The sequence below is a fragment of the Venturia canescens genome, chromosome 2, assembly GCF_019457755.1.
Source record: "Venturia canescens isolate UGA chromosome 2, ASM1945775v1, whole genome shotgun sequence".
NCBI lineage: Eukaryota > Metazoa > Arthropoda > Insecta > Hymenoptera > Ichneumonidae > Venturia > Venturia canescens.
The window spans coordinates 2,614,916-2,641,130 of record NC_057422.1 but is presented as its reverse complement, the minus strand read 5'-3'; the positions used below and the strand labels follow the sequence as shown (position 1 = coordinate 2,641,130).

Genomic DNA, 26,215 nt, shown 5'->3' with positions numbered 1-26,215 from the left:
GTTGTTTTCTTCGTATCATCGCTTTTCAAAAGCTCTTTCCATTTCGTCATGCATCAGACGCCCTGCTCAAAAATCTCGAGAGATTTTTCTACGAAATATTGTTTTTCATGTTTCGCGAACCCTCTCACTTTTATTCCCAGCATTATTTCCTTTCTCTCTGTTCTCATTAAGTATTCCAAATTTAATGAATGTGATTCTAATTGGTTATAGCTACAGGGGAGCACCGAATGGCAAATGTGCGAGTATGTAGACGCGCGGGGGAACGAGCTGGCCACTCTAAAATTACGATGAAATCTTTCGATTGATTGAAACAGTGCCGAGAGCTCGAGAAAATGAGAGACGAAAAAATCATCAGAGCCGTCACTTATTTTCGTCGAAACACCAGGGGGCAAAGCTCCAAGAGCATGTTGCATGATAAAGCCAAATTCTTCTTTTTGGGGGGCGGGGTTCGTAAGAGCGCGTAGTAACTAAAGTCTTTCTTTCTTTTTTCAGGCGAACGGTCGAGCGAGCACGAGGGTACAAGCTTTAGCGTATCCTAAGCTTTCCGAAGTACCGAAGAAGGAGCAAAAGTTAATAAAATGGAGTTTGGGCCAAAGGTGTCTCCTCGTGGCCTATGCAAATTTCAGGTATAAGACAAACAAAACGAGAGAGAGAGAGAGAGAGAGCAAAAGAGTGTAAAAGCGGAGGGGGCGAGGCCGAGAGATTTTGTAGAATCTCGCAGATTCGCATGGGGTCTCGCGGTACTTTAATATCTATACGCATACGTATAGGTAAGTGTCAGAGTATAGCTGTACATAGAGAGAGAAATATAAGTATAATATAGTTTGGCACTGCCTCTTAAGGCAGCAGTTCGTCCTCACCCCGCCCGCGCCTCTCTCTTCCTCTCCTCTCTTTCGCCATAGTGAAAAAGTTTGGACTTCTCGCGACGAATACTAATTAAAGAGCCCACGAAATGAAATTAGTTGGTCCAACGGTTGGACGGGCCACAACGTCTCGGTATATATGCGCTCGTTGGGCTCGCAGAGCCGCTTATGATAATATAATAATAATACCTGGTTTCACTACCGGGAGTTGACCGAAAAGCTTCCCCCCCTCCCCGCTTCTTCTCTTCTCTCTTTTCGGGTGCCAGCACCTTCAAAAGCTCATTATGCGTTTCGCTCGTAACTCGAATTGGATTCGCCCGGTTTACCGCGCTCTAACGAGGCGGCGACGCCGAGGAAAGAGAGATCGCGAGAAAAGTTGCCCCCTCGCCTCCTCATCTCTTTCCGAAGAGATCCTGCCCACCAAGACTTTATACCCTCTTGGCGTGACCTGCGGCACCCGGCGCGGATCTTCGCTTCTCTTCGCTCTCCTCCTTCCTGCTCGTTCGGACCTTCAAATTTCTCTCCGGAGCGCAAATGTTCTTCCTTCACTCGTACAACTCAACTTTGCCTCCAAGTTTCTACACTTTTCGAGGCATCCCGCGCGTTCATTCGTTCGATCGACGGGCTCAAATCGTATCGCAGAACGTCTCATCGGCTAATGATCTTCGCTCGAATCTCTCGATCGGCTCATCTTCCTTGAATCGTAATTTGTTTACAGGGAAAAGGATTCATCCGCATGCCACACAATTCTCCAAAGCAGAAAAAGAAGTTGTCGAAATAGGGAGGTTCAACGAAAGTTTACTGAAAAACTTGGCACGAGCACAATGATCGTTTTTCAAAACGAAAATGGGATCATAATCATCGATGCCCAATGATCAACGACTCCTGGGTCCTCTACTGCCATACATTTTCCACCAACATTAGCATACGTGGACTCGACGACGTGTTGTGTACACGGAGAGACGAATGCGAGGATCAATGAAAAACTTGTTGGTGAGTTTGACCGGAGTAATGTAGCGTTGAAAGATGGGCGCAGCTTTTGGGCAGCTCGGCAAAGAATTGGCGAGTCGTGCGAGCAGGGTGAAGGTGTAGGAACGGGAATCAGTTACATCGAATCTACGAGTCTAGTTAAGATGTTTTTGTGAAAGAACGAGTCACATAGCCCGTTCCATGTCTTTAGGAGATCTCGTGAGATGAACTTGGAGCGAGGAAGTTGTTCGCAAAGTTCCGGGAGCAGTTATCGAGGAATCGTCGTCTTCAAACTCTGTCCAATTCTATATACTTTCAATAGACACGTATACGTCGATTCGTCCTCGTGTGCGTGAGCGTCTTCGTCTGTCAGTGTTCGTCCCTGAATTCGTGTCGACTTCTGTAAGGATGTATAAATTCGCTCAAGATCGATCGCTGACTGAGAGCAATTTGTGACCACGAAAGCACGTAATTATCCTTCCCGGCTTTTCCACATGAATAATGAGTGTATATACTCTCGCTCAATGGGAAACTGCATGGTTATCCAGCAAAAGACATTAACATGGTAATAATTGTCGGATTAATGACTCACTGTCGGTTTTCGGTGGTGGTGGTTTGCGGGTCGCCCAATTCGTTCGGATGCTTCTGCTACCTAGCCATTGGCCGTTCATACTGCAGATTGCACTTTCCGCTTCCTGCAACAAACATCATCGAAAATGATCAATATTCAAGAATTATTCAGTCTTCAAAATCAATAATTACGATTGTTCGGTTATGATTTTCGAGGTGACAGTTCACCTTCGGTTCTTCACGCTTCTGGGTCTGCGCCCTTTTTTGTTTTATTTTCGAGGTTCTGTCGTCTTCGGTGCTTGACGAATCTCGGTATGCGATTCGCTTGTTTCGGAGTTGCATTCGTTTTTTTATGCGATTGTGAAAATTTTAAATACTTTTTGAGTTTGAAATTGGAAATATTCGAAAGAGGTCATATTTCAGTGGAGGGGTGGAATATACGATATTTTCAGTAATTTCGGAAAGAATTGTTCGGAACTGGAGACGTCTGCGTCTTTTTTCTTAGATATTAATAAAGTTTTTTAACTTTCTTTTTTGAATATCTCCTCTGTGTCAACATCTCTTTCACGTCGTACAGTTGTTATGAATTTTTTATTAACTCTCATTTCGCCGTGAAAAACCCAGCAGGTTTCTCCTGCCGCCGCTTCTCATATTCGTCATTTCATTAGAGGCACAAAAAACGAGGAGAATGAAAGCATGAGTAATAGTCTTTTTCGCTTGCGTATTTGCTCTGACTGAATTGATGAAAGCGAGGCAAATGGGGTTTGAGGGAACGCAATTAATTTGGTAAACTTTAATTGCGGAACGGAACGATTCCATGTGCGGCGAAGGATTCTTTTAATTACCAAAACTCCCGTCGGGAAACTTATTGTCGTAGTTGAAGTTTCGTTTTTCTCCAGAAGAGACTTCCAAAATGTTTAACAAGAGATCTTTTTCATTGCAGCTGTCACAGATCCGGTGCATTCTTCGCTCGATGCCCACCAGGGTCGTGTGCGCGATCGAAGGGACGTCGAGGTTCATTGGCAATCCGGTGAACAAACGGGTACGAAAGATTAGACGAATGCAAGAGGGTTCGAAGGTCACCGGCGACAGCCCGCGCCATTCAGCTAAGCTTCGTCGGTTCAATCAAGAAACTTTTATATCGTATCTACGACGAACTATATATCCGGACAATAGTGAGAGAGAGAGAGAGAACGAAAAGATAAAGAGAAAGCTTCGGCGAGAGAGTAGAGTCTCGCTCGGGGCGACGTACTTGACCAACGTGCAGTAAACTCGATGTGGAACAACAGGGAAGTAAAAGTCCAGAGGAAGCATATACACACGTACATGGGTAAACAAGAGTAAGTGAAGTCGAGACGGTGGGAAGGAGAGAAAGGAAGAGGAAGGAAGAGCAACCGGGAGAGAATCTCGCGTCAAGAAGCGGAACTCCACCTGCAATGTATTATCGGTGCATCCTCGTCGTGGCCGATCGTATATATCCATGCTTCCCCTGCCCCTCTTTATGTGCACCGTATACCAACACGAGATAAAGTATTTCCGATTCGAATTTCCATTCTGGCTATGATAGGGCATATTCGCGCGCGCGGTTACCTCAGCCACGTATGCATACAAAGGTATAGCCGAGGCCCGTAAGTGACGGGATTCACGAGAAGGAGGCGCTGGGCTCGGGAGAAATGCAGCCACGCGACGAAGCGAGCTGGTGCTCTAGTCACCGATTCAGAACCGGGGATCGATATTGCACGCTATAAACGTGTAATGCTTTGCTAGACCTAGGTCGAGCGATGAATATATCCGATGCCTTCCAACCTACGTGTACGTGTAACTTCTTCCACACGTAGAACTTAACATTTGGCGACTTTGAGCTCGAAAAAGGACGCAAGTGCCTGGCTCCTTGCTCCGGATCTGTGCGAGAATCGAGACCTTTTGTTCGCGAGGATTTGACACAGCTATGTCTCGCCGGAAGTGAGCGTACTTCCCGAAGTCTCTTCTCCTCGGCTATTTACGTTTGTCTTTGTCTCTCGGGCTCTCCACCTTTTCCCGGGGCTTCCCAGCATGCCGATGAAGTACACGAGCCATTCCCCTTGTGGCTGGTATACCTACGCATATTTTGCAGTCCCCTATGTGTATCGAGAGCCTGCACGAAGCGTCTGTGAGGGAAACGAGGACGTTAACACATTCGTTGTAAAGCGTTCGCGTCGGGGCCGAGTCCTCCCGTCATTCAGCTCCACTTCCGGAGGCGTTTGTTCAAGATTTTTCACTCCGAGTCCACCCCCCCCATTCACGAGAATGGCAACGTTCTTATTTCTATCGTTTCACTCTGTCGGATCGCACCCTCCGCGCCCTTAGCGTCCTCAGCGATATCAAAGTTTTGCCCTCTTTTTGTTCACTCGTCGATGTAAACCATCGGCTACGGGGTTACCAGTTCTTTGTATACGCGACAGGTTAGGGACAGCACGGGGGCTTTACTCAAACCCCATTGTCCACCCTCCGAGCTACGTAACATCTTCGTCCCTTCACCCTCCTTAGGAATGAACAAACGCACCGGTGACTTGCTCACTTTCGTCGGCCTCTAGTCCGCTCGCAGACCAGCTTTCTCTTAACCACTTTGCCCCGCTTGCTGTCCCCTCGGTGGCGCGCACGCCGTACTCTGTATAGCCATTACTAAGTCATGGCCTTCGCCGACGGTACGCAACAAACTTCCCTCCGCCCTGTGGCCGTCGCGTACGCTTACGTGGCTTTCACAAAAGTTCGCATGTGCACATGAATCGTACCGAAGCTCGGCTGACCGTTCCGACCGATCATTTATTATGCGTGTCATACTTATATAAATATGAAAATTTATGAGGCTCGGCTCAGGGTGATTCGGTCAATTTTTTCGGTCTACCAACGCCTGCAAAGTACACGAGCGTATTTACATTTACTAATTTGACGGGAGCGTCAATTAGGGCGTGTACACGGGGCTCGAAATTCAGGAACGTTGCAGAGATTCACGGAGAGATTTATCATCCGAGCCCCCCCCTATGAAAAATGGGCAAAAATACACACGCATAAAATCGTCGGGGGTTTATGGTTAATTTTTTTTACGGATACTGTAATACGAAGATGTGCATGAAAAATAATCGATTCCGATGGGAAATGGGAGCCGAAAAAGTTGGCTCGAAAATTCATGTTGCCCGACATGAAAGTTTGCCTCGATATACATTCGCGAGCACAAGTATATATTCACGAGCGTCGAACGATTGCAGGTCAGCACAAATCGATCAACTTTCTGGCGCACTTTCGTAGCCGCTCGTTTTTTGTTTCTCCGTTTAAAAAGGCTCCGGAGAATATTTGCCGTGTAAATATATATAACATCTATACATATATTAGATCCTCTGGGATAAGCCCGGAGAAATCGTCGTCAAAGTCGTTCCGGGATGTTGTAACATTTCTTATGGCCAAATTCCAGAGTATTACATTATACATATACGGGACACATCGAGAGGCCGTCCGAGTTTACGCGTCCACAATTCCCCGGAGAATCGGGGCCCATAACATTTTCATGGTTTTCCTTGCGAGGAACGAGCGCCACCGTTTTGGTGCCGAACAATTTTTCATGACACGTTCTTTTTTCCCTAAGTACGCCAGCAGCGAGGAAAGAATGAAAAAAAGGAAGAAGACGAGGAAGAAGCAGAAGAGGAAGAAGAAAAAAGTACGTTAGAGCATCGGGGGATGAAAGTGGGTATATGGTATGCTAGAGATGCTCCTGAATACCACTACCCTTCGTATTACCTTTTATATGTGTATATAAATATACACACACGTATATATAGGACGACGTTGGGGAAGGAAAAGGTGGAATTTTCCGCGAGGCTTATATCCAAGGGACACTCGGCAGGGTCATAAAGCCCGGTGAGACATTTTCCCTTCTTTCTTAGCTCTCTGTATACACGTATGTACACACATGCATTTATATATACAATGCTCGTTCTAGGCTAGAATTTATACTTTCCCAGTAGGGGTGGTGCCGTTGGCGTCCAGTCCAAGGCTGGCCTTGCACCGACCTAATCTCCGCGACGTGGATGCCCAGCAGAGAGCTCGAGACTCTCCCTTGCTTCTCGGCTCCTTCCACACACACACACACACACACACACACGCACACATGCACACGTTCCTCCTTCGAGGTTCTTCTCCTTCTGTTACCTCACTCAGATCGATAGGGCATTAAAACGCCATGGTTAGAACGGACTTGGTCTAGGCTCGCTGCGGTCTATAGCTTGTAAGGTCTTCAAGCTGCTTTTCCACCGCCGAATGTATACGGGCATTCCGCGATCCTGCTGCCGCTTCTACTACTGGCATTTTCTCTTCGCTTCCTCTCTCTCTCTCTCTCTCTCTCTCTCTCTCTCTTTCATCCCGCACTTGTACACATTGCGGAAAACTTATGTGTGTCACTAATACGTTCCTAAGACGTGTACCGTACCCTACTCCAACCGGTTCTATCTAATGCACCCGCTTCCACCCCCTTTACAAACGTCCGAGAGCGTGGGAAACGAAAGCCTTCTGCTTTAGCAGGCCCTACTATCTATCTTCGCTGTGATTTACGTTCTGGATTTTCGGCAACTCGCGGTCTCTCTCTCTCTCTCTCTTCTTCCCCCTTCGCTCCTCCTATTCGTGGGATTTCGCTCTTCCCTCATGGCGGACCACTGCTCATCTGGTTACTCGCACGAGCCTTGTTCCCTTCCTTTCGTCGGGTCGCTCGCAGTTCACGCACATCCGGTATAAATTTCACGGAGCCGAGCTCTTTCTCTCACTCTCACGACAAAATGGTCGAGAATTCTGGTCGAACTCGAAACTTCGTCTTCTTGTTGTATCCTTGTACAGCGTTGATCCCTGGCGCACGATTTACTCATCAGAAATTGGAATTGGCTTTGTTATATAAATTAATGTTGCTCGCATTTAAATTTCCGTTCTTCCCGATACGTTTTGTTAGGTATTTACAAAGGCGCGTTATGCGGACCAGCTTTCGTTCGCACACTCGTTTGGAGTTTAATGAAAATAAATATGAAGCTCATTCGCGGATTGTTAACGAAGTCGGATGTTTTATGCACGGGCATTGAATTGACGATGGATGATTAAAATTTGATATACACCCAACGCGAAATCTCATTCGGTATGGCTAAACTCGCAAATTTAATGCACATTTCTATAACGAGTTTGTTGTAAATTTCGTTATTTCGTTACCGCGCCTTTTCGCATATTGCAGTCACGTGCGTGCCCGGGGATCGAGTCCCACGGCATGATCGAGTTCATTTTTAATAAACGTAACTAAAGTTTTTTTCGAAATATTAAATCGAGAGGAAGAACTGTAAATAAAACTGGGAATTGTACGCTCCGGATCGTAACGAGGCAAAAGGCTTTCTTCTCCTGCGGCAAATTTAATTTAATGCCGTCGAATTATTCTCGCTCCGAGAAATGTGACTATTTTTTTTCCTCCCCGCCGTCAAAATGCAACCACTTGATGAGTCCGCGTAATCGGGATTTTAGGAAATACGTCTGTTCTAGAATACAGAAATGTGATAACCTACGCGATTGCACGCTCTGTCCACGAGCCAGCATCAAGTTATATTCGCGAGAGCGTGCCCCGCTGTACGAACATTCCTCCGCCATGTTTTATTTTATCGTTATTACTTCATTTACTCCGAGCCACTCTTTCGTCCCCTTTGACTCAATTCTTGGACGAGAAATGAGCTTTGGGAATTCTCAACGGTGGCTACAACTTTTCTCGTTCCTCGACCAAGCTGCTGTTTCATTTTTACACTCATATCCTATATATTTCGTACAACACTTTTTATTCACGAGTAAAAACGCTTTTATCTCTGTTTCTGTACTGCATGATCCGCTCCGCTTTTCTTATTATACATTTATAATCAAGAGTTATTCACAATGATTTTAGGCAACGCGGGGAACCGATGGCGACCGAAACAATAACTTTTCTCCGTCGACGCGGCAATAACGGCGATAAACCAATTTGGATAGGATTCGGGATGCTTTTCGTAAGTACACGAAGAATACATTTTTTGTCTAATTTATGATTGAACAAGATGCTACGAATGAGAGTAGAGAATCCAAGAGTTACGATGAGAAGAGATTTTTCGAAAAAGTGAAGTCATGCCATCAGAATAATGTCTATTTAATGAACTTGCGTCAGTTGCTTACCGTCTTTTTGACGAACGACACGAATCCATATCCTTTGGATTTGAAGGTCTGTGGATCTCTGACGACTCTGCAGTCTCTGTAACAGAAAATCGAGCGACGCTGTCGGTAAAGATTTTTACTGGAACGAGAATCTCGAGCGTGGCATTGATCGAGTATTATTCTTAAAAATGCATTTGGAATTCTTGATTGGATTGAACGAAGGGGGAACAGGGATTGGCAATTGATTGTAAGAGTTGTCACATTTATCTAACTTATTTTTCAGAAGGTGAAAAAGGATGAGAAGAGCGAATGTATTTATTTGATAAAAAGAGCAAAAATAGGACACCTTGAAAAATACATTTGTATTTACGTCTATCCAAGAAAAGTTTCGAACTCGAAAGAGTGTAGAACGAGAGCATCGACTTATGAAAGCATCCCAGTAGAATTCGCAGGATATATAAAAGAGTGGGTTGAGAGGAGAGGGACGAGAACGACGGAGGCGTTGTATTTCTTTGTCGAAGAATCGGCGAGACTTTTTTGCTTCTTTCATTTTTTTGTTCCCTCGGTATTATCTTGTCTCGTGCGGGGCAAAAAAGTGTAAGAATCGTCGGGAATTTTTGCTGCGAGCGCGGGCTTGTCTCTCGTCAGCCATTTTGGCACGTACCCAATCATCGGAGAGCCGACCAGAGAGTATAAGTATTAATATTACAACCCTCTGGCCAAACCGATCGCATCTGAGGGTAAAAAAGTATTTAAGTGTCGTCGGAGCGTGGTTCGAGGGGGAATCCCGTCGAAGTCAGTCAACCGCGTCACTTAAGCCGAAGCGAGAAAATGAGAAAGCTCACCGAGGGGCTGAGGAGCAAGGGATGGGGGGATGAAAAGAGAGAGCGACGCGTGGTGAGAGCTTTCGCCCAAGTAATTCCGAGCAAATGCGATTTTAGGATGATGGCTCTGTTAAATCGAGTCCTGCCAATCGCAATAACGAGAGCTACCTTTACATCGATAGAAAACTATGTTTTACTCAATTATACCAAACATTTCGATTCATTTTTAACAGCCCCAAATCTTCCACGTAAATTAATGAAAGAATTAATCAATGAGCGAGCCCCCATTTTTTATATTCCAATCCGGCGCGTTGTCAGATCTAAAATTAATAGCTTTTTAAGCCCCCTCAAGCCTTACGCGTCCTCGAATCGAAGATTCGAGTTTTAATGAATATTTAGGTAAAAGGTCGTTAGTATTCTCCAGTTTTCTTGCTGATTCTGTGTGTTTTCAAGGAAGGAACACAATGCCGGGAACGCTTACACCAGTATTGGAACTTTCGCCAGAGAGATGCAGCAAGAGATCTTGTATCGCATCGAGAGTCGTTCAACCCTGGCGCACGGAATAACGGGACGCGGGAGACGGGGATCATCACCCACCAGGCACTCCCGCCGCCTACGTGTGCTCCAGCACCGCTGCTCCCTCGGATAGTGTCCTTTCCGCTTTAAGGGGGCGCTGCCCCTGTGTACATACCGCTACAGTATCAACTGACGGCGAGAATATCATCCGGTAAGCGTGATGAAAATTCCTCTACCTTCCGGACATTGCCAGACAGCTAAATCCGAGGAAAAATTTATCCTCGACCTTCGTATCTGTATTTCATGGCAATAAATATTATGGCTATATTGCTACTTGAAGAAGAGACTCTGCCAAACGGGAAATTCCTTCGAATTGAGCGAAAAGAGATCGAAGTTCGTAACGATCGGCATCAACTCCAATTGAATGTTGCTTTCACATATTGCTGTTTCCACGTCACTTTTTTAGTGAGTAACAAAAGTTCCGATGACAACTATCGACTGAGCGAGCTCGTAGTGGATGATGAAAGATTTTAGCGAATATGACTTCGAAAACCACATTGATCGCGCAGAGAAGTCCTTCCGATCGCAATGGACACCCGGTATAGAGAAAACTCAACGTATGTGGGGAGTCCGATGAATCGGGACCGAGATACACGATGGGAAAGTGCCCGGTTGAAAGACTTTTTCAGAAGAAAAATAGTGAAAGGGAAAATAGGGAAAAAGGAATGAAAGACGTGAAAGCTTGCCGCATGACGTTTACGTATGTATCACACTCGCTTGTGCTTGCTCGGCTCCCTTTTTCAAGTTTGTCCGTTCGTGGGCACACTCCGACCGCGTGGGTTCAAAAGCTTCGCGCGCGCTCTCGCGCTCAAGATCCCTCGGACAGTTTCAAGAGCTTGCTGCCGACGTTGATGGCAGTTCCGGTACTATTGTCCAAGAAAGTTGATCCGTATATGTATATTCTTTTTTCCTCTTCGTGAATGAGTCAAAAAGAGTCGGACACTTCTGGCAAGGACTTGAGAGAGGTGGCGTTGAGTAAGTAATCGATCGATATCGACGCCACGAAAGCAAGAAGTTCGCGCTCAGGATGTTAATATAACGCGTTTGAGACTCGACATGATGCGCGGCAAAACCGCGTGTACTTAGACGCGACGACACGAGACATTGGAACTGGAGCGATCGATTCTTGTTATTGGGAATTAGGCGATCAGTTGGGAAACGTTTTTGTTTTTCTTCGTTGAGCAAAAATTTTTCGTATTCGAAGTTTTATCTCGAATGCACCGTGTACAAAGAATTCCTTCACGTAGATGTACATCCGAGTGTCTTCATACTCGTGGAGATCCTTTTAGTTCCTCCGTTTCCTCTACTCTTCAGTTTTTCCCCTGGCCCGTTGCTTCCGCTTTTCAAAACGTCTATGCACGCGTACACAAACAAGAGTGAGAAGGATAAAGGGAGAGGCTCGTCGAATCTCTTTTTCTCGTTCCTCGAGGAAAATCCCGTAGCATAAGTACCAAGAGAAAGTTTATTTGCTTAATTTTCCTTCGAGTCTTCCTCCTCCCCCTCTCGCTTTCGCCCTTTCTTTTCCTCTTTTGTGCTCCTTTCATAATTAATATTTTAAGCATAACATTGTTTTGTATTTTTACAGAGAGCTAAGGAAAAGAGAGTCTCCGAGGAAGATTTTTCATTCATGCCATTTCGAGCGTAAGAGGAAAAATGATAAAAGAAAGCAAGTTCATCCAGATAGACGTAAAACAATTCCGAGCTGGAATTTTCGACCCCGTGATTCCAGCGATGAGATCTATTTTCTAACTTCAACTCACCGAGCGTCCTTCCTCGCTTACCCTCTGTAAATTAGTCCGCAATATCGGAGCTTCCTCAAAAAAATTGGTCTGCAAGGAAAAACAAAAAGAGCACGAGCAGCCGAACTACAATCGTTGACCCAGAGGCCTCGATTCGATGGATTTTTCCTGACAATGACTCGACAATTTTCTCCACTTTGACATAGGCTCTGCAAGGGCCAAATACGGGGGCCAAGGAAGACATTTTAGTACGGAGTCATTGGATCTTTTTTCTTATCACGATGAAACTACGATTTGTGCTGATGAGTACGATCGATCGAAAGGTCGGACGCGATAAAGTTCATCAGCGACAGGGTGCGAGCAGGGGACGATCTCCGTTTACGTACAAATTCACAGAAACAAATTACACGTGTAGTTAAGGAGGGCCATTGAGACGAGAAGTGAGAAAATAGGAGCTCGTATACAGAGACGTGTTTACCGAACACATATTCATGGGCGTTTATGCTGATGGAAATACGGTAGGGTCCTGAAAGCAATTAACTATACGTATACGAGGAATCGAAGCGTTGCTTATAGTTTCGTAATGTTGAGTAATGGTCAATACAAGTTAGGCGGGGGATACGCCAATAGCATGTGCCACTGCTCATACCCACAGTCATCTCCTTCTCACCCTTAGGAGTCCTTTTGCTACGTCTGTTTTCACCTCTTCCCGTCGTGTTTCTCCGAGAGGCCATGGAAACCCCCGTTCCATCTGCCCGGAGCCTTCTGTCCTGCGCACCTTCACATTCGATTTCGTTCCACCGTGACCACTGCCGGAGAGCTATACATTCAGACCATTTCCGATTCTCTCCCCTTCTCAGTCTCTTCGTCCTCTTCCTGCGCCTCGTCTCCTTCTCTCTTCAACTATTTCCATTGAAATGTCTTTTGTGTAGTTACAATTTTCCGTGGATATTCACGACCCTTGACATATCACCGTGCGCGTACCCATGCACGGTGCAATACGTACCGACCGAGAGAAGAATCATAAATTAATAAACGGGTTATTGACACGATAAATCTCAGGGAATTTAATCCGAGCTTTCTCCTTCTCACCCCCCCCTCGGCGCTCTTGCTCGACGTACGAGTTTGACGTACGCTATTGGCCACTCGTATCTCACTTTTCGCACTTCCCTTTCGTCTTCTTTTTTTCTTTTTATCTTTGACTTTTTTCATGCTCCTCGTTCGTTCATTTCCTCTTGTTCGCAGTGCACGCAGGCTTTGTAGTCCATTTTTCGGACGTTCGGATAAATATTTTTTTCGATCAAAGAAAGTATTGAACGTGCTTCAGAATGCAAATAGAGTAAGAAATCATGGCAATAAAACACACTCACGCGCGCGCGCACACACACACGCACACAAACGAAATATGTAGCCATGACACAAAAACGGCTCAAGTATTCATTAAATTTTTTTTTTTCCATCTCAATTGCTCCAAGACATGCATAATTATGAATAAACGGTACATCGCACACGAGAGCATAAACGTCAAACCGACTTTTTATGATGATCAATAGGGAGATCGAATTAATAATTTATTACGTATTGGGTTAACGTGCGGAGAGGAGTCGCAAGCGTGGAGTTGTGCGAATGAGAATAATTCATGTCTGGAGAGGGAGGAACAGGCATTGCGATGTATGACGGGGGTAAAGATCGCTCTCCGGGGGCTCAACTGAAATATCCCGATATAAGAAGCTGAATCGGCCACCGCGCGCTCGTTTACCAGGTGGAAAGTAAAGGAGTCGTGGGGGAATGCGATAAAGCACCAAAAGCCAGAGCCGAATATCGAGGAAGGAGGAGGAAAAAGAGAGCGACGGAGTAAAAAAAGTGTTGTATATAATGGCCGGAACTTTCTGGTTTGCCAAGGAGGACGAATCGTGGTTGTGGCGCGGAGGTCTCGTCCGCGGACGAGACCCGTGAAGAAGGGGAGAAGTATTCTGTAAAACGGTCGAGAGAGCTTCGAGTCTCGAAGTCTCGTGTACGATTTTTGATTTCGCTAAGAATAAAGGAATAATGGGAGGTGGTTTGAAGAAGGAAAAGGACGCGGAGTGAGAAGGTCATGAAATAGGGAGTGAGAGGGAGACGGGAAGGAGAAAGGGAGAGGCAAGACGACGGAGCAGTGTGCCAAGTCAAAGCTCCAATTGGCAAAATCGCGTATCGTCATGCCCGCATCCGCGCTTTGTCTTATGTACAAATGGCGAGCGAGTATCGGCGAATGTGTACGCGAGTTTGCAAAGCTCCCTTCTCGTGCTTCTTTCCCATACTCGGCGAGACAATTTCTTCTTTTACTTTCTATCTACATCTTCTTCACTTACATCTTTTCCATTCGATATTCTTACACTTTCCGACTTTTCAGTTTCGTACTATGTTTTTTTTTCTTTTCTAGTCTCGACCACGTTTCTTTACCTCTCATCTCGTTCTTTTCAGGATCACGTTGCTACGGTCATCATTCCCGCATCAATGCACTCTTTCCTCCCAACTTCTCTCGTCGGTCAGCTCATCTTTCGATTTTGATCCCCGTGTTACTCTTTCACCGGGTTATATACATGACGGATGGAGCTCGCGCGGTGGACTGACTTCTCGTGAGAAGTGGCATGGGAGCGTCGCCATAGAGAAACGGACGCCGAGGATCGCCCAAGCTCATTAATTATGTCAGCATAAGGGGGCGATTGTGGAGCGCAAGGACGAGAGAGAGAGAGAGAGAGAGCAAGTACAAAAGAGGGAGGAAGAGAATGAAAAGGAGGAGGAGGAGGAGGAGGAGGAGAGGGAAAAAATGCTCGTCAGCGGTAAAATCTTTGTGCTGAAAAATCTCACGGATGCATCGGATAAGAAGGAGGACTCGATGAGCCGCAGGAAAGAGAAGTCGGAGAGAAAGATGTAGAAAGAGAGTTTTATATATAGAAGGTGGATAGCGGTCGAAGGAAGCTTGAAACACTGACTCTACTCTTCCAAAGAAAGACTTTGTTGACGAGGGAGAAAGAGAGAAAAAGAATCACCACGAGAATATAGTATAACCACACGGGGGCTAGCTCGCCGAGTTAGGCAAAAGCTATAGTTAGAAAGCGCACAGCCTCGGGGCATTGACGGAGCTAGAGGCTTGGAACGAATGAGAGTACTCCGTGGAGGGGATGAAACGTAGCCAGAGGGATGAGAGCTTCATCAATCTGCTCTCTAATAACGCCTCCATGATGTCACTCAGGCACTGTGACCTCGGTAGCGCTTGCCTCCTCGCACAAACACACGTACACACCCTCGCGCGTTATACACAGAGATGTGCTGTTCCAGGGGCAACGGGAGATCCCGAAAAGATTCGATCAAGCCTCGCCCGAAAAGCGAGAGCGAGCCAAAAGCCAGTGAAAACTTTCTTTGGACACACCCGAGCGGAGAATTTTCTTTCACCTTCCTCTCCTTTTCTTTAGCCTCCGGAGAATATTTCCTATCTATAGCTCGTATTAAACAAGAAAAAAGAAAAAACAAAGGAGAATTTCTTAACGTACCTATAGATAAGACGACTTACTTTTAAGATATATTTGTCTGTACAGATATAGGAGGAGTGTCCGACGCTTTTTGGGGCGTCTGCTTCCTCCAAGAATGTTATTTCGACACAACATATTTGCTGAGGAAAGCCTGCTGTTTTCATTCACCTTTTTCTCTCTCTCTCTCTCTCTCTCTCTCTCTCTCTCTCTCTCTCTCTCTCTCTCCGAGGAAAGGAGGACAATATATCTTTTGATGATAATTTTTACGGCAATCTTCGAAGAATGCGAAGCATCCCATTCAAAGAGCTGTTTCCTTTTGCTTTAGAATTGAAAATTCTGTAAATACAATGGCGAAAATTCACGAAAAGGAATAAGAAGAAGGAGGAAGGAGAAAGAAGAAGAAGAAGAAGAAGAAGAAGAAGAGAGAAAAAAGTTTCAAACCACAATGTGTATATATACAATAATAGTAAAAAGGTCCAGGTATCTCCAATCTGCGCCTTTCATTCGCATAATGGTGAAAGCCTCGGAATAAGAGATTGCGCAAGAAAGAGAGTGCTTGTTGTATATATAGAGGATCGGGGCGGGGCGGGGCGGGGGGGGCTGAGTGAAACCGGAAGCAAAGATGGAGAAATTGCCGGTGTGCAAAAGCTCGGTGAGGCCATGATGGAGAAACAGAGAGAAAGAGAGAAGGAAAAGGGTGGAGAGAGAAAGTTGATGCTGGAATGAGGACGAAGGGCTCTTGGAATTTGTTTACCTTTCCCCAAGTGCAGCAACCAGCACTCCATCGAGAGTTCTCTGCGGCGCGATGCCATACCGGCTAATTGTTGGAACGATTGCACACTGAGCAACTCCGTTCGTTCTTCGAGGGGTGCTTGGGAAAGCTACCCTTTGCTTCTCGCTCTAGTTCACACATAGTACGAGAGCGAGAGAAACCGGCAAAGAGTCCAAGGGGGAGAGGGGCAGAGGGATAAAAAGGGAGCAAAAAATGACGACGATGAAGGGAGAGCTTGGGAACTTTCTTTCACCCGCGTCTGTTGCTCTCTACACAATTATTGTTTTCCGTTTGAGACTTCGTCACCGATATTTCAATCGAGTCTTATAATAATTGCTCCATAAACGACTTTCCAGTACGACCATTGCGTCACGTACCACGTATATTATCATCCCAGCTCTAATGTAATGACATTCGCCAAATTTTACGTCGTTTTCTACCTCGACGAAGTAACACACTTATTCGGAATCGATATCGGAGACGATGATTCGCTTTCCTTTCGGTACATTATTATCGATGCTCCAAAAAACAATCGAGTTCGTACGGGAACATCACTCGCGTCGAAACATTCCATTCCTATATACAATTTACACGATACTCTGAGGTTTTTTCTTCAAATAAATTTCGAAACAATGTACCGAAGCTCGGAATCGTTACTCCAGAGAGCTTCCAGCCCTACTTTATACACAATCTCTCATCTCACCCCACCTGATTCGTATTTTGCTCGTGTAAGCTGCTCAAATTAATGTATATCGAGAGCGAGCTCCATGACGGGCTGCTGCAGGTACTCTTCTCTGTGAACACTCTTTCATCCTCCTCGAGTTCTTCTCTTGTGCCTTCTTCCACCGGGGAGCAACAGCCAATCCGCAACCCTCATTTCTCTCTCTCTCTCTCTCGGTATCGCACCCTCTTTCGATCCTTGCGTTCCCGAAAGGGTTAACTACCCCGGGCGTAAACGAGATTATTACCAAGATAACCGGAAAATTAACTGCAAAATGCTCCGTTTTACTGCTCGCTGTTATGGTAATTTTAATAACATATTTATTGCTCCCCGACTGGCCGCACGTTCCTATGCACAAAGACAAAAGCTGCACGAGCCCAGGCGAATCCGATAACACGTTCCTATACATTACTTTATGTGTCTTATATACGTATTAATATATCTGTATGTAAAACTATCCTACGGTGAACTAAACTATATAAACATACACGCTAAATACCTGTTACGAGGTACGTATGCGTATATGATTGGAGCTCACACTAACCGGATCGTTTTATGCCATAATCCAATCGCTCGACCTTTATCTTTCACACGCGGGGCAAACAGCTTCTCACCTTGCTTTCCAAACTCGGACGATTTAACGCCACACCTAAACTATAATTGTATCCAGGGAATCTCATTGTACGCTGCTCTCGCCGGTTCTAACCAACCATGCAGCATGACGCTGCCGACCTCCATAGATGATGTATTAATACACGCGGCCAAATCGAATTCCATATCCAAGATGGAAACGTGCTCTGATCCAAAATCGTGGCGAAGAAATTTATCGTACCGCACGAGCAGAAGGCAGTGGCTCCATTCCCTTTTCTATGTTTTTTTTCTCTCCCTTCACCCTCTCCTTTTTTCCCTTCCTCCGTCTTTTTTAAAACCCGTGTATAACTCGAGCCGAAGTCAACGCAGGCAGAAATCGATCGAGCATCGATCGGTTTGGGGGACGACGCGCTGATGATATTCGAGAGGATAGATTCGTCTCGCTAAGGATATACATGTATATATATGTAGGAGCGCATCATTTCCTTACGATTTCCTCGATATCACCCGAAGATATTGGGATGCTGAGCCATCGACGATGGCTCGGCATCCCTTGCCCTTCTCCCGTCTATGAGTTTCACTCCGAGTCGTCTCGCTGTCGTGTATCCGTACGCAAAATCGTCCTGTGGAAGTTGCCATCACCAACTTCGTATTGTAATACGAAGGGCATTGCGGAGAAACGCAGAATCGAAAGGAGACGAAATGATGTAAGAAAAGTGTGGGGGGGATATTGAACAAGACTATAAGCGGAGACGAGAAACGAAAGAAAATAAGACAATTGAGTGAAGAACTTGAAAAAACACGGGGGTTTTTCTTCCCTCTTGAAAGAACCCGAGAATAAGACTGGCCATGTTCTACGATTGACGTTCCAGCAGAAATAGAAAGGAGGAAAAGGAAAAATATGATCGATTGTAAAAACATATGATAATGAAGCGTCGCTGTTACGCGCGCTTTTTATCATTTTCAATTTTGATGCGTCCGGCTTTTCGGAAAACCTGGCCGAACAAAATGAAACGTTGCTTTTTTTCTCTTCGGCCGTTTCGTAAATACGGCAGGAATATCGCTACTTATTCGCACATTTAGCATTGCGTTTTGCAGAAAAATGTTGATGCCGACTGTGTACTCTCGGGTTTCCTCACATTCGCTGAGCTCACACGAGACCCTTTCCGCATAGAGCTCGCATTAAAGCCGAAAGAGAATCTCAGGAAAAAGAAACAAACGGATCCAATTTCTTACATTTTACACCTGCCTTTGTCGTTTTATTGTTAAATAATAATTCCTCGAGAAGAATTAACCACGCGAGACTGAGTCGCATGAAAAAGTGGAGCCGAGTATATCCCCCGCTGCCAGCTACGCCGAGCCACAAAAGCTGAGGAACCGTAGAATATTAAAAAAAAAGATGAAAGGGTGCAGGATTACTTCGTGTCATTATTATTATTTACTTTTATGCCACCGTGTTCTTCTCGGCAACGTGCAAAGCAAGTTATATCAAACAAGGTATGCCAGTTTGCCGCAGTTACCGGCGCGAGCGCCTGCTCTTAAAAGGCAGGAAAGTGCTTTTTACATAGTAGGGTAAAAGGCCCAAGTAGATTCGGCACGGTTATGCTCAGACATGGAAGTTACGACAGTCGATGCGCCACCTGGAGGAAGGCTTAAGTGTTATTTGTATACACTGGAGAAATAGTGTGCGATATTATCGTACACGCGGGGTTGCTCAGACCTCGGGGTATTTTTCCGAGCGTGAGTTATAGTCCGGTTAATTTGCAATAACAAAGTTATATACGCGGGGATAATATGATGGAAAAAATTCGTACGTTCGCGTTCCAGTGTCGACGCTACTTTGGAGCGAAAACGACTGTACTTTCGGCAGAAAAGCAGGAAATTTATTCACCAGTCGTGACGCTACGAGGCACCAGGAAAATAGTGATTTCACTTGTAACATGATCACCGGATTTCGCTCAGTTTTCTATGACCACTGTAAACCCGGTCAGCGAGTTTATTCCTCTCAAATTTGACCTCGACTGTGTCAGGGACGATACTTTGCATCTTCTGTAAGATCTCGCTGTTCGAAAAACAAGAAAACACGTCGAACGTGCGTTTCAATTTATTTGTTAATGCACAAATGTAACCATGAAAAGTAAATTGTCCCACAATGCCGGTCCGGTAAATATCCCTTATTTTTCCGAACGAACAGCATCCCGTACAGAAACACCAAAAGCACGGTATTATTATAGCCGGTAGAGATTATACGTACCACGCTCGAGGTAATTTCGACCGCGTTCATCGACCAGTTTTCATCAGTCGTTCAACGAGCAAAATGGTCCGTGTGGTCCACGCTGATGAGTACTATACCGGCTGCGTATAAATATACGTATACATAGCGCGGTGTGCCTAGTCCACACAGTGTTCCACGTGTGTTATTATTATATCGGGCAAACGTACAGAAATGCTGTAATTCGCGTTATGGTCGACCATAATACTCGTATTGCTGCTCCCTTCGCCGTGGTGGTGCTACTGCGAGAAGGACCCCGAGCTACGCGTATATCGGACTGAAATGACGAAATTCACTCATTTTTTTTTTACCAGCTTATTTTCTGTTTTTCCATTCGGAAACCACTGAAATCAATTCTCGTTCAGACTCACTTTTCTCTCATGGAGACTCGCCTATAAATAAAATATTTGATTTTTATTTTTTCAGGAGATTACTCCCCGCGGCCTTTCAACCGGAGACATTTTCGCGATGGAAACGAATTTTCGTGGCAATCGTCGGCATGGATTCAATCAAACGGTGCAGGACTCGGCCTGATGTCCGCGACTTTGGCATCTGAATTGGTTCTAACGACGACCAACTCTACCGAGAGATGACGAAGTACAGTACTTCGTCCTGAAATCGAGATTAACGAATTTTAGCCTACAATTACAGTTTTTAGTCTCGACAAGAATCACGTTTTCTCATTCGCTCAGCGACTCATGGCTCATTGTTCCTAGAAAATGGTTCAATTTATTTGCAATCACTGCAATGTCGGCACTCCGAGACTTAGAAGCGCGCGAAATCGAATCATCGGCATCTGCTTGTGCGTTGGTTATCGGTGAAACTGCAATCAAAATTGGGCAATACGAATGTGGGGAAGCTGAGAACTCGAATTGCAGTGTAGAAGCATAGCGATTCGTGATGGAATAGTAGAAGCACAGCGCAATGTCAACGCATGTCATATTCACGGTGGCATAGCTGGGGCAAGCTGCTGTTGTTTCAAGGTGGAAACGTACTCGACACGTTTTTAATGCTAGCAATATCCATCTCGGCAATACCGAATGGCTGGGCACTCAAAATACCACCACGTTCGTTCTCTCTCTCTCTCTCTCTCACACTCTCGCGTCTCACCACCTCCTCGACCCCCTTCTCACTCTCTCTTGCCCTTTTTTATTGTATTCTTGCTTTCTCTCTCAATTCGTTTACCTTTGTTGCTATCGACATCCTCGGTCATTCTGTTTCGAGTTACGAGTCGGTATTCCGCGCTATCGCGCTTCGACGCTGCCTCTCATATTGCGCGAGAGCACACCCAGGTGCACAAACTCTTTGGCTATGATTTCTCATCTCATGCCGAATAATGACGAACCTGCTTCTAGTCGCCATGTTCTTAGTGTCTGTGATAAAAATGGGCAATGCGTAAGAAGCCTTGAGATTCGTGAGGATGTGAGGTCTTACTCGTATCAAGATTTTTTATTCTGGGGACAAAAACTTTTTTGCGTTCGCACGCTTCGATAAGATTGATGCCTATAATGAAAAGTGGCACTTGGAACAACGCTGTAAGTTTTTATTGAAACATATTTTTTCCAGAACTCCTGCTACGGAATGTATTTGGATGCACAGATTGAGCGTGGAATTTCGCCGGAATGTCTACAACAGAATTCCTGCACAGAATAGACGTGGACAACGCGGGAAGAGTCCAGGAAATAACAGGGTCATGGCAGGTAGCCCCAACTTTAAAACGATCACATCTCATTAGCAGCCAGTTCCTCTGTCAGGCTTCCCCCCACCGAGCCTCGTTCCTCTCCATCCGAGGCATTTGCAGACATTAATTTTCGGGCTAAACCTAATGACGATAGATTAATGGGCCGAGATAAAGTAGACTCATTACCGTCCGCAAAGCGCGACGTGTTTCTCGCGACAGAATCTACAACATTTCAAAGTAATTGTTTCATGTAACGTTCTGTTGTTCCATATTTAATTTCAGTGACTCTTCCGCTCTCTCTCTCTAATAATTAAACATGTTTTCAAGAGCTTAAGAGAAATATTTCGGGAAATGCGGTGATGTTTGAGAAAATAACGTTACGAGAGGCGCCGCAGGAATTAGCTGCGTTATCGTTTTATTCTTTCTCTCTCATTCTTCGTTATTACAGAATGTTTTTCAAAATCAGAGTCCTTCACTGTTGCACGTTACACGGCAGCGGTAGAATCCATTTTCATTTATTAGAAAAAGAGTCTACAGTTCAATCGCACTGTAATTTTGCTGCTGTAATTGAATTTAAGGTATTCCTTTCGCATGACCATGTTTTTTTTGGTGGTGCAAATTGGGGCACTCGATATTTGGAGTGATTTATAACCCCTGAGAAGTCGCGGTTCCGTAGAAAAAGTTTCTGCTTCTAACACTTTTCCAACTTCTATCGTTAGTGTCTCTTTTAATTTATTTTTATCGTCCCTATGGATCTCTCACATCTTTTTCCATCTGTGAGACAGTTTGCATAAAGAATTTAGAATTCAGTATATAAATTATTTATAAATTATTGAATAGAAATGTGACGATGATGGAATCTCCGTAAACTCCCGTATAAATATTACGAATTTTGATGTTTTGATTCTCTGTTAAATGTTTGATAACCCGACCCGAAATTTCGCCAATCTATTAATTTAAAATCAGTTATTTGTAGAATATTCGGGTTCGTGAAAGGAATACCTTGAACCATCTTTCTGTCTATTACAAATGAGAATGTCCGTTCCACTTCAGAGTGTTCGCGGAATCAATTATTTTGAGATTGATTCTGGAAACTTGAAAACCGAGTACAGGTACTTTATGATCGAGTACGATCGTTTGTGGTCAAATGAATCGATATTCTTGAGAGAACGTTATTCGACTAGAGAGAGGGAGCAGATGCTGTTGCTCAATTCGTAATTTGAATATGAAATTATTGCGCGCGTTTGCAACTTTGACTGACGCATCACGAATGAAGACATATCGAGTACTTACTCGTTGTTGTCAAACTTTTGGATCGATCCTGGTTTGAACTACGAAGAAATGCGATTCGTACAAACGCCTACAAAGTAAAAAATCCAGGCCTTATACGCACGCGTGTGCACGAAGTTTTCGCTTCTGTTAACTTCCGTGAAGTAACTCTTTTATTTTCGTCATCCACTGTCTCCGAATGGCCACAGAGGCCGCCGAATAGGGAGCCAAACTTTCGGAGGGGCATTGAAGTTTCAATTTGAGGAAGGACAGAAAGTGAAGTTTATTCGAACTGTTCGACCGAAAGCAATGGAGCTGAGTCGATCGCTGAATATCTTATGGGAATTAATCGAGAATAATTCTCTGTTTGTTCTTGATCGCTTGAAGTTTTTAACGATCGAGAATGACTTTGAAAAATGCATGAAACGTTTACGTATTCCGGTGGGCGGGAGGGAGCAAGGTCGGTGATGCACTTTCGGCAATTTTCTCTACACGATTATGCAACTCAATTATTCATCGTCGGGCAAGTTGTAATTCTTGGGCTTTGGCTTCATTGCTTTCCGTGCACGTAGGAACTCTCATCTTCCTTTACAGTTGAAGGAGCAACTGCAAATCCCGACTCAAGCTTACTCGATTCGTACACCACATCGTATTTCCATCTAGCGCCATATCCTGCTCCTCCCGCGACTCCTCTCGCTATTTTAGCCTCGTGCAGCCCGCCCTCTTTATTCACTGGCTGCAGCAAGGTGAATTATGCGTTCACCTTCGGTTGAGCCAGAGGGCGCGATTGAAATAGTTTAAGTTGGCAAATTTCACTTGGGATTAGACAGACGCACGCGCTTCGAGAGCGCGAGGGAAGAGAATCGCGTGAGAAAGTGAGTTCGTACTCGTGTATTACTTTTTCTCCATTTCTTCCTTCGTCTTTTCCTCTATCTGTATACACGCGATACACATTTATCGGTATATATAGATGTACACAAACCGCGGAGCATCAGTGCAGAAGGGATTTACAGACAAATGAATAAATCGCATTAAGGAAAAAGAGTAAAGTTCAGAGACAGCGAAAACGTTGTGCATTCATGCAAAAGACAGAGCACGAGCGAAGAATCCAACTATTTATGTATCTCTCTCTCTCTCTCTTTCTCTCTCTACATATATAGAGAGACGAGGAATTTTGAGAAGAAAGAGAAAAAGACTGAGAAGAGAAAAAGACAGGAGGGCAAGAGAGGAAGAAAATGGAACGAAAGAATACTCCAACAAATATATCTATACAGAGGAAAAAAGAAAGCACATAGATTCGCAGGGAATCTCGCGTGTAGTACACGAGAGAGGTTTGGCGTGTGCTCTCACCGCTGTTGGTGGGTATTACGCCACTCTGCTAGCTCGTATTCCCCGCGGGACACAACTTTGCTCGCGGCTTCGAATGCATTTATTTGAATCTTGATACTACGAATTTATTCCCGCCTTCGCCGACGTATATATATTTGTTCATACGTGTATACTTATAAAGTCCCTTGTACGGGCTTGGAGCGGCGAGGCGCGGAATATATATAGTTTATTTTTCTCGTCGACTATGAGTGTGTACGAGCAGGCGGTGCGCACACAGATTGCAGCCGCGTTCCCGCATTATTTCGTTCCTGTTGGGGCTAGAGCTCCCGAGACGGCGATATTTCTGTCCTTGTTTCCGAAGCCTGCTTTTTCCGACCGAAGACACGTCTGCGAGGAACGTGCGCGGCTGCACAGAGGAGGCGAGACGAGGGGGAAGATTTTTCGTCCGTTTCTCTCGGTCGAGACAAAAAAATAGTTGCTCCCGAAGCGAGGGGTGCATCAGTTTTAATTCCGTTGAAATGAAGTTTGCCTTGCTCGAAGCTGCATCATGATTCCGAGACGAGATTCTCTCCCCCTGAAATTCGCAGCGCTCGAAAATCGTTTAATTTTTAGCCTCACCTCTGCGGTGAAAACTGCAACGACGAACTACCGAGGAAATTGTTAATGTTTACGGACTTGGAAAATCGCCCCTCGAGCCTCGCCTATCCGTGGATCTGAGCGAATTAAATCGTTTGTTTCTCGCACTGCGATAGCCCCGGCGGCCGGAGCTTCCATCCCTGTTTCTCTCGGTTTCGCCCCCATCGCTCATTCTCACCAGCCCGTTCGAGTTTCCGGTGCCATTTGTCTATGGTCCGGGAAGAGAAGTAGCCAAAGTCCGCTCGGCCAAACGGGCTTTCGAGCTCCTCGGTCTGACGCATGTCTGACCATACAACTTCCATATCTACCGACCCCCCTTTTCCTCCCTTTTTATCCCTCATTTATATAATTATTTTTTAATTGTATATTTTTTAATGCTCTGCCCGATGATTGAGAGGTTTTCGAGCTCGCATACATGCTGGACGTACAGTCTTAATAACGATCCAAGTACGAGTATGCATACTGGTTTATTCAACGTGACGTATGTACTGTGTGGGGGCCTGTGTATATGCGGGAAATATGTCGCGTGAATTATGTTAGCGATATGCAAACACGCGATTCCCAGTCACGCAGCATATCGACGACCATATTTGAGTATATATACGTCCATGCACACGGGGAGTATACATGACTCGTACGAGTACTCGGCCGAGCGGCGAGAGTTAACTTTTTGCGCAGAGATCGCAGCGATGTGAGCTATGAAAGGAAAGTAAAAAAAGAAAAAAAGAAAAAAAAAAAATAAAAAAAAAAACGAAGAAGAGAAAGAAAGTAAAGCATTCAAAATATAATTCGCTAACGGCATAATTATCGTGCAATTATTATTAAGTATATGAATATTCATTGCAAATGCATAAATTTTCAAAATTATTCGTAATATCGTAATTCAACTCGAGAAGAAAATGCTGTTGGTCGATCCTTTTTTTTTTGCCTCGCCGCTTTGTCGTGCGGCAAGAAAAATTATAAGGTGGGGCCGTGCAATTTAGAACCCTCATGCGTTAAGCCTCTTTCCTGCACTTGTACCTAAGTGCTTCGAAAATGTATAAATATATTCTCGGGAAAACAAATTCTAACGGCTCGTTTCTCTAGTGTATTCAGTATTCACAAACGACTTTTCTTCCGTTTTTTTTTCTCGTACGTCGCTTTTAAATTCAATTGTTTATCGTGGCTCGATCGAACGTTTTTTATGCGAAGGTTGTTAATGGGCTTTGGGTGAATGGAAGTAAAACGACGTCGAAAGATTCGAATTGGAATTATTGCTCGGGCGAATAAATAACACGTGCCTGACTTTCGATCAAAGTTTACGTAACATTTATCGATTTGATGGAGGGCTCGGGGTTGTTATTTTGATAAATAGGGGAACGATTTAAATGTTTTCATTCGCAATATTTTGTTAGTAAAGTTGCTCGTAACTTGACCTGCACGCGTGTAACGGCCTCGTTTTCTCGCTGAGAGCAGCATCGCAATTCTGCAGTCCGATAAAATGTCTGGCATCCGCAAGTCGACGGGGGAAAAAAATTGGGAGTGAGAAGCGAGAGATGAAGGACACACGAGAGAGTATATAACGCTGAGAGCTTTGCCACCCATACGTACACACCCATATCGTCCGGGGTTATATTCCGCTCTCGCTCACCTCGCCTTCCTGATTTAACGCGTTATTTTATTAGAAATCTATAAAAGCGATCGAGATTACGCGCGAGGAAAGGTTTATGACCATCCC

General features: G+C 44.9%; 1 protein-coding gene and 1 long non-coding RNA gene across 4 annotated transcripts in view; one reads left to right on the top strand and one right to left on the bottom strand.

The window, feature by feature from the left end:
* The window catches only part of LOC122407097 (nucleolysin TIAR), a 610,998-nt gene that overhangs the window by 32,963 nt on the left and 551,820 nt on the right, over positions 1-26,215 (bottom strand). For all 3 annotated transcript variants that reach the window (XM_043413083.1, XM_043413086.1, XM_043413084.1), the window contains 2 exons: positions 8,598-8,673; positions 2,425-2,527 (listed from right to left, as the gene is read on the bottom strand). In XM_043413083.1, the coding sequence (XP_043269018.1) occupies positions 2,425-2,527; positions 8,598-8,673 (179 nt within the window). The remainder of the gene's footprint in view (positions 1-2,424; positions 2,528-8,597; positions 8,674-26,215) is intronic.
* On the top strand, positions 5,879-20,240 carry LOC122407100 (uncharacterized). The gene is made up of 6 exons (XR_006260143.1): positions 5,879-6,130; positions 6,215-6,293; positions 8,335-8,434; positions 9,854-10,127; positions 11,562-12,233; positions 20,010-20,240. It is a non-coding gene; the product is annotated as an uncharacterized lncRNA (long non-coding RNA).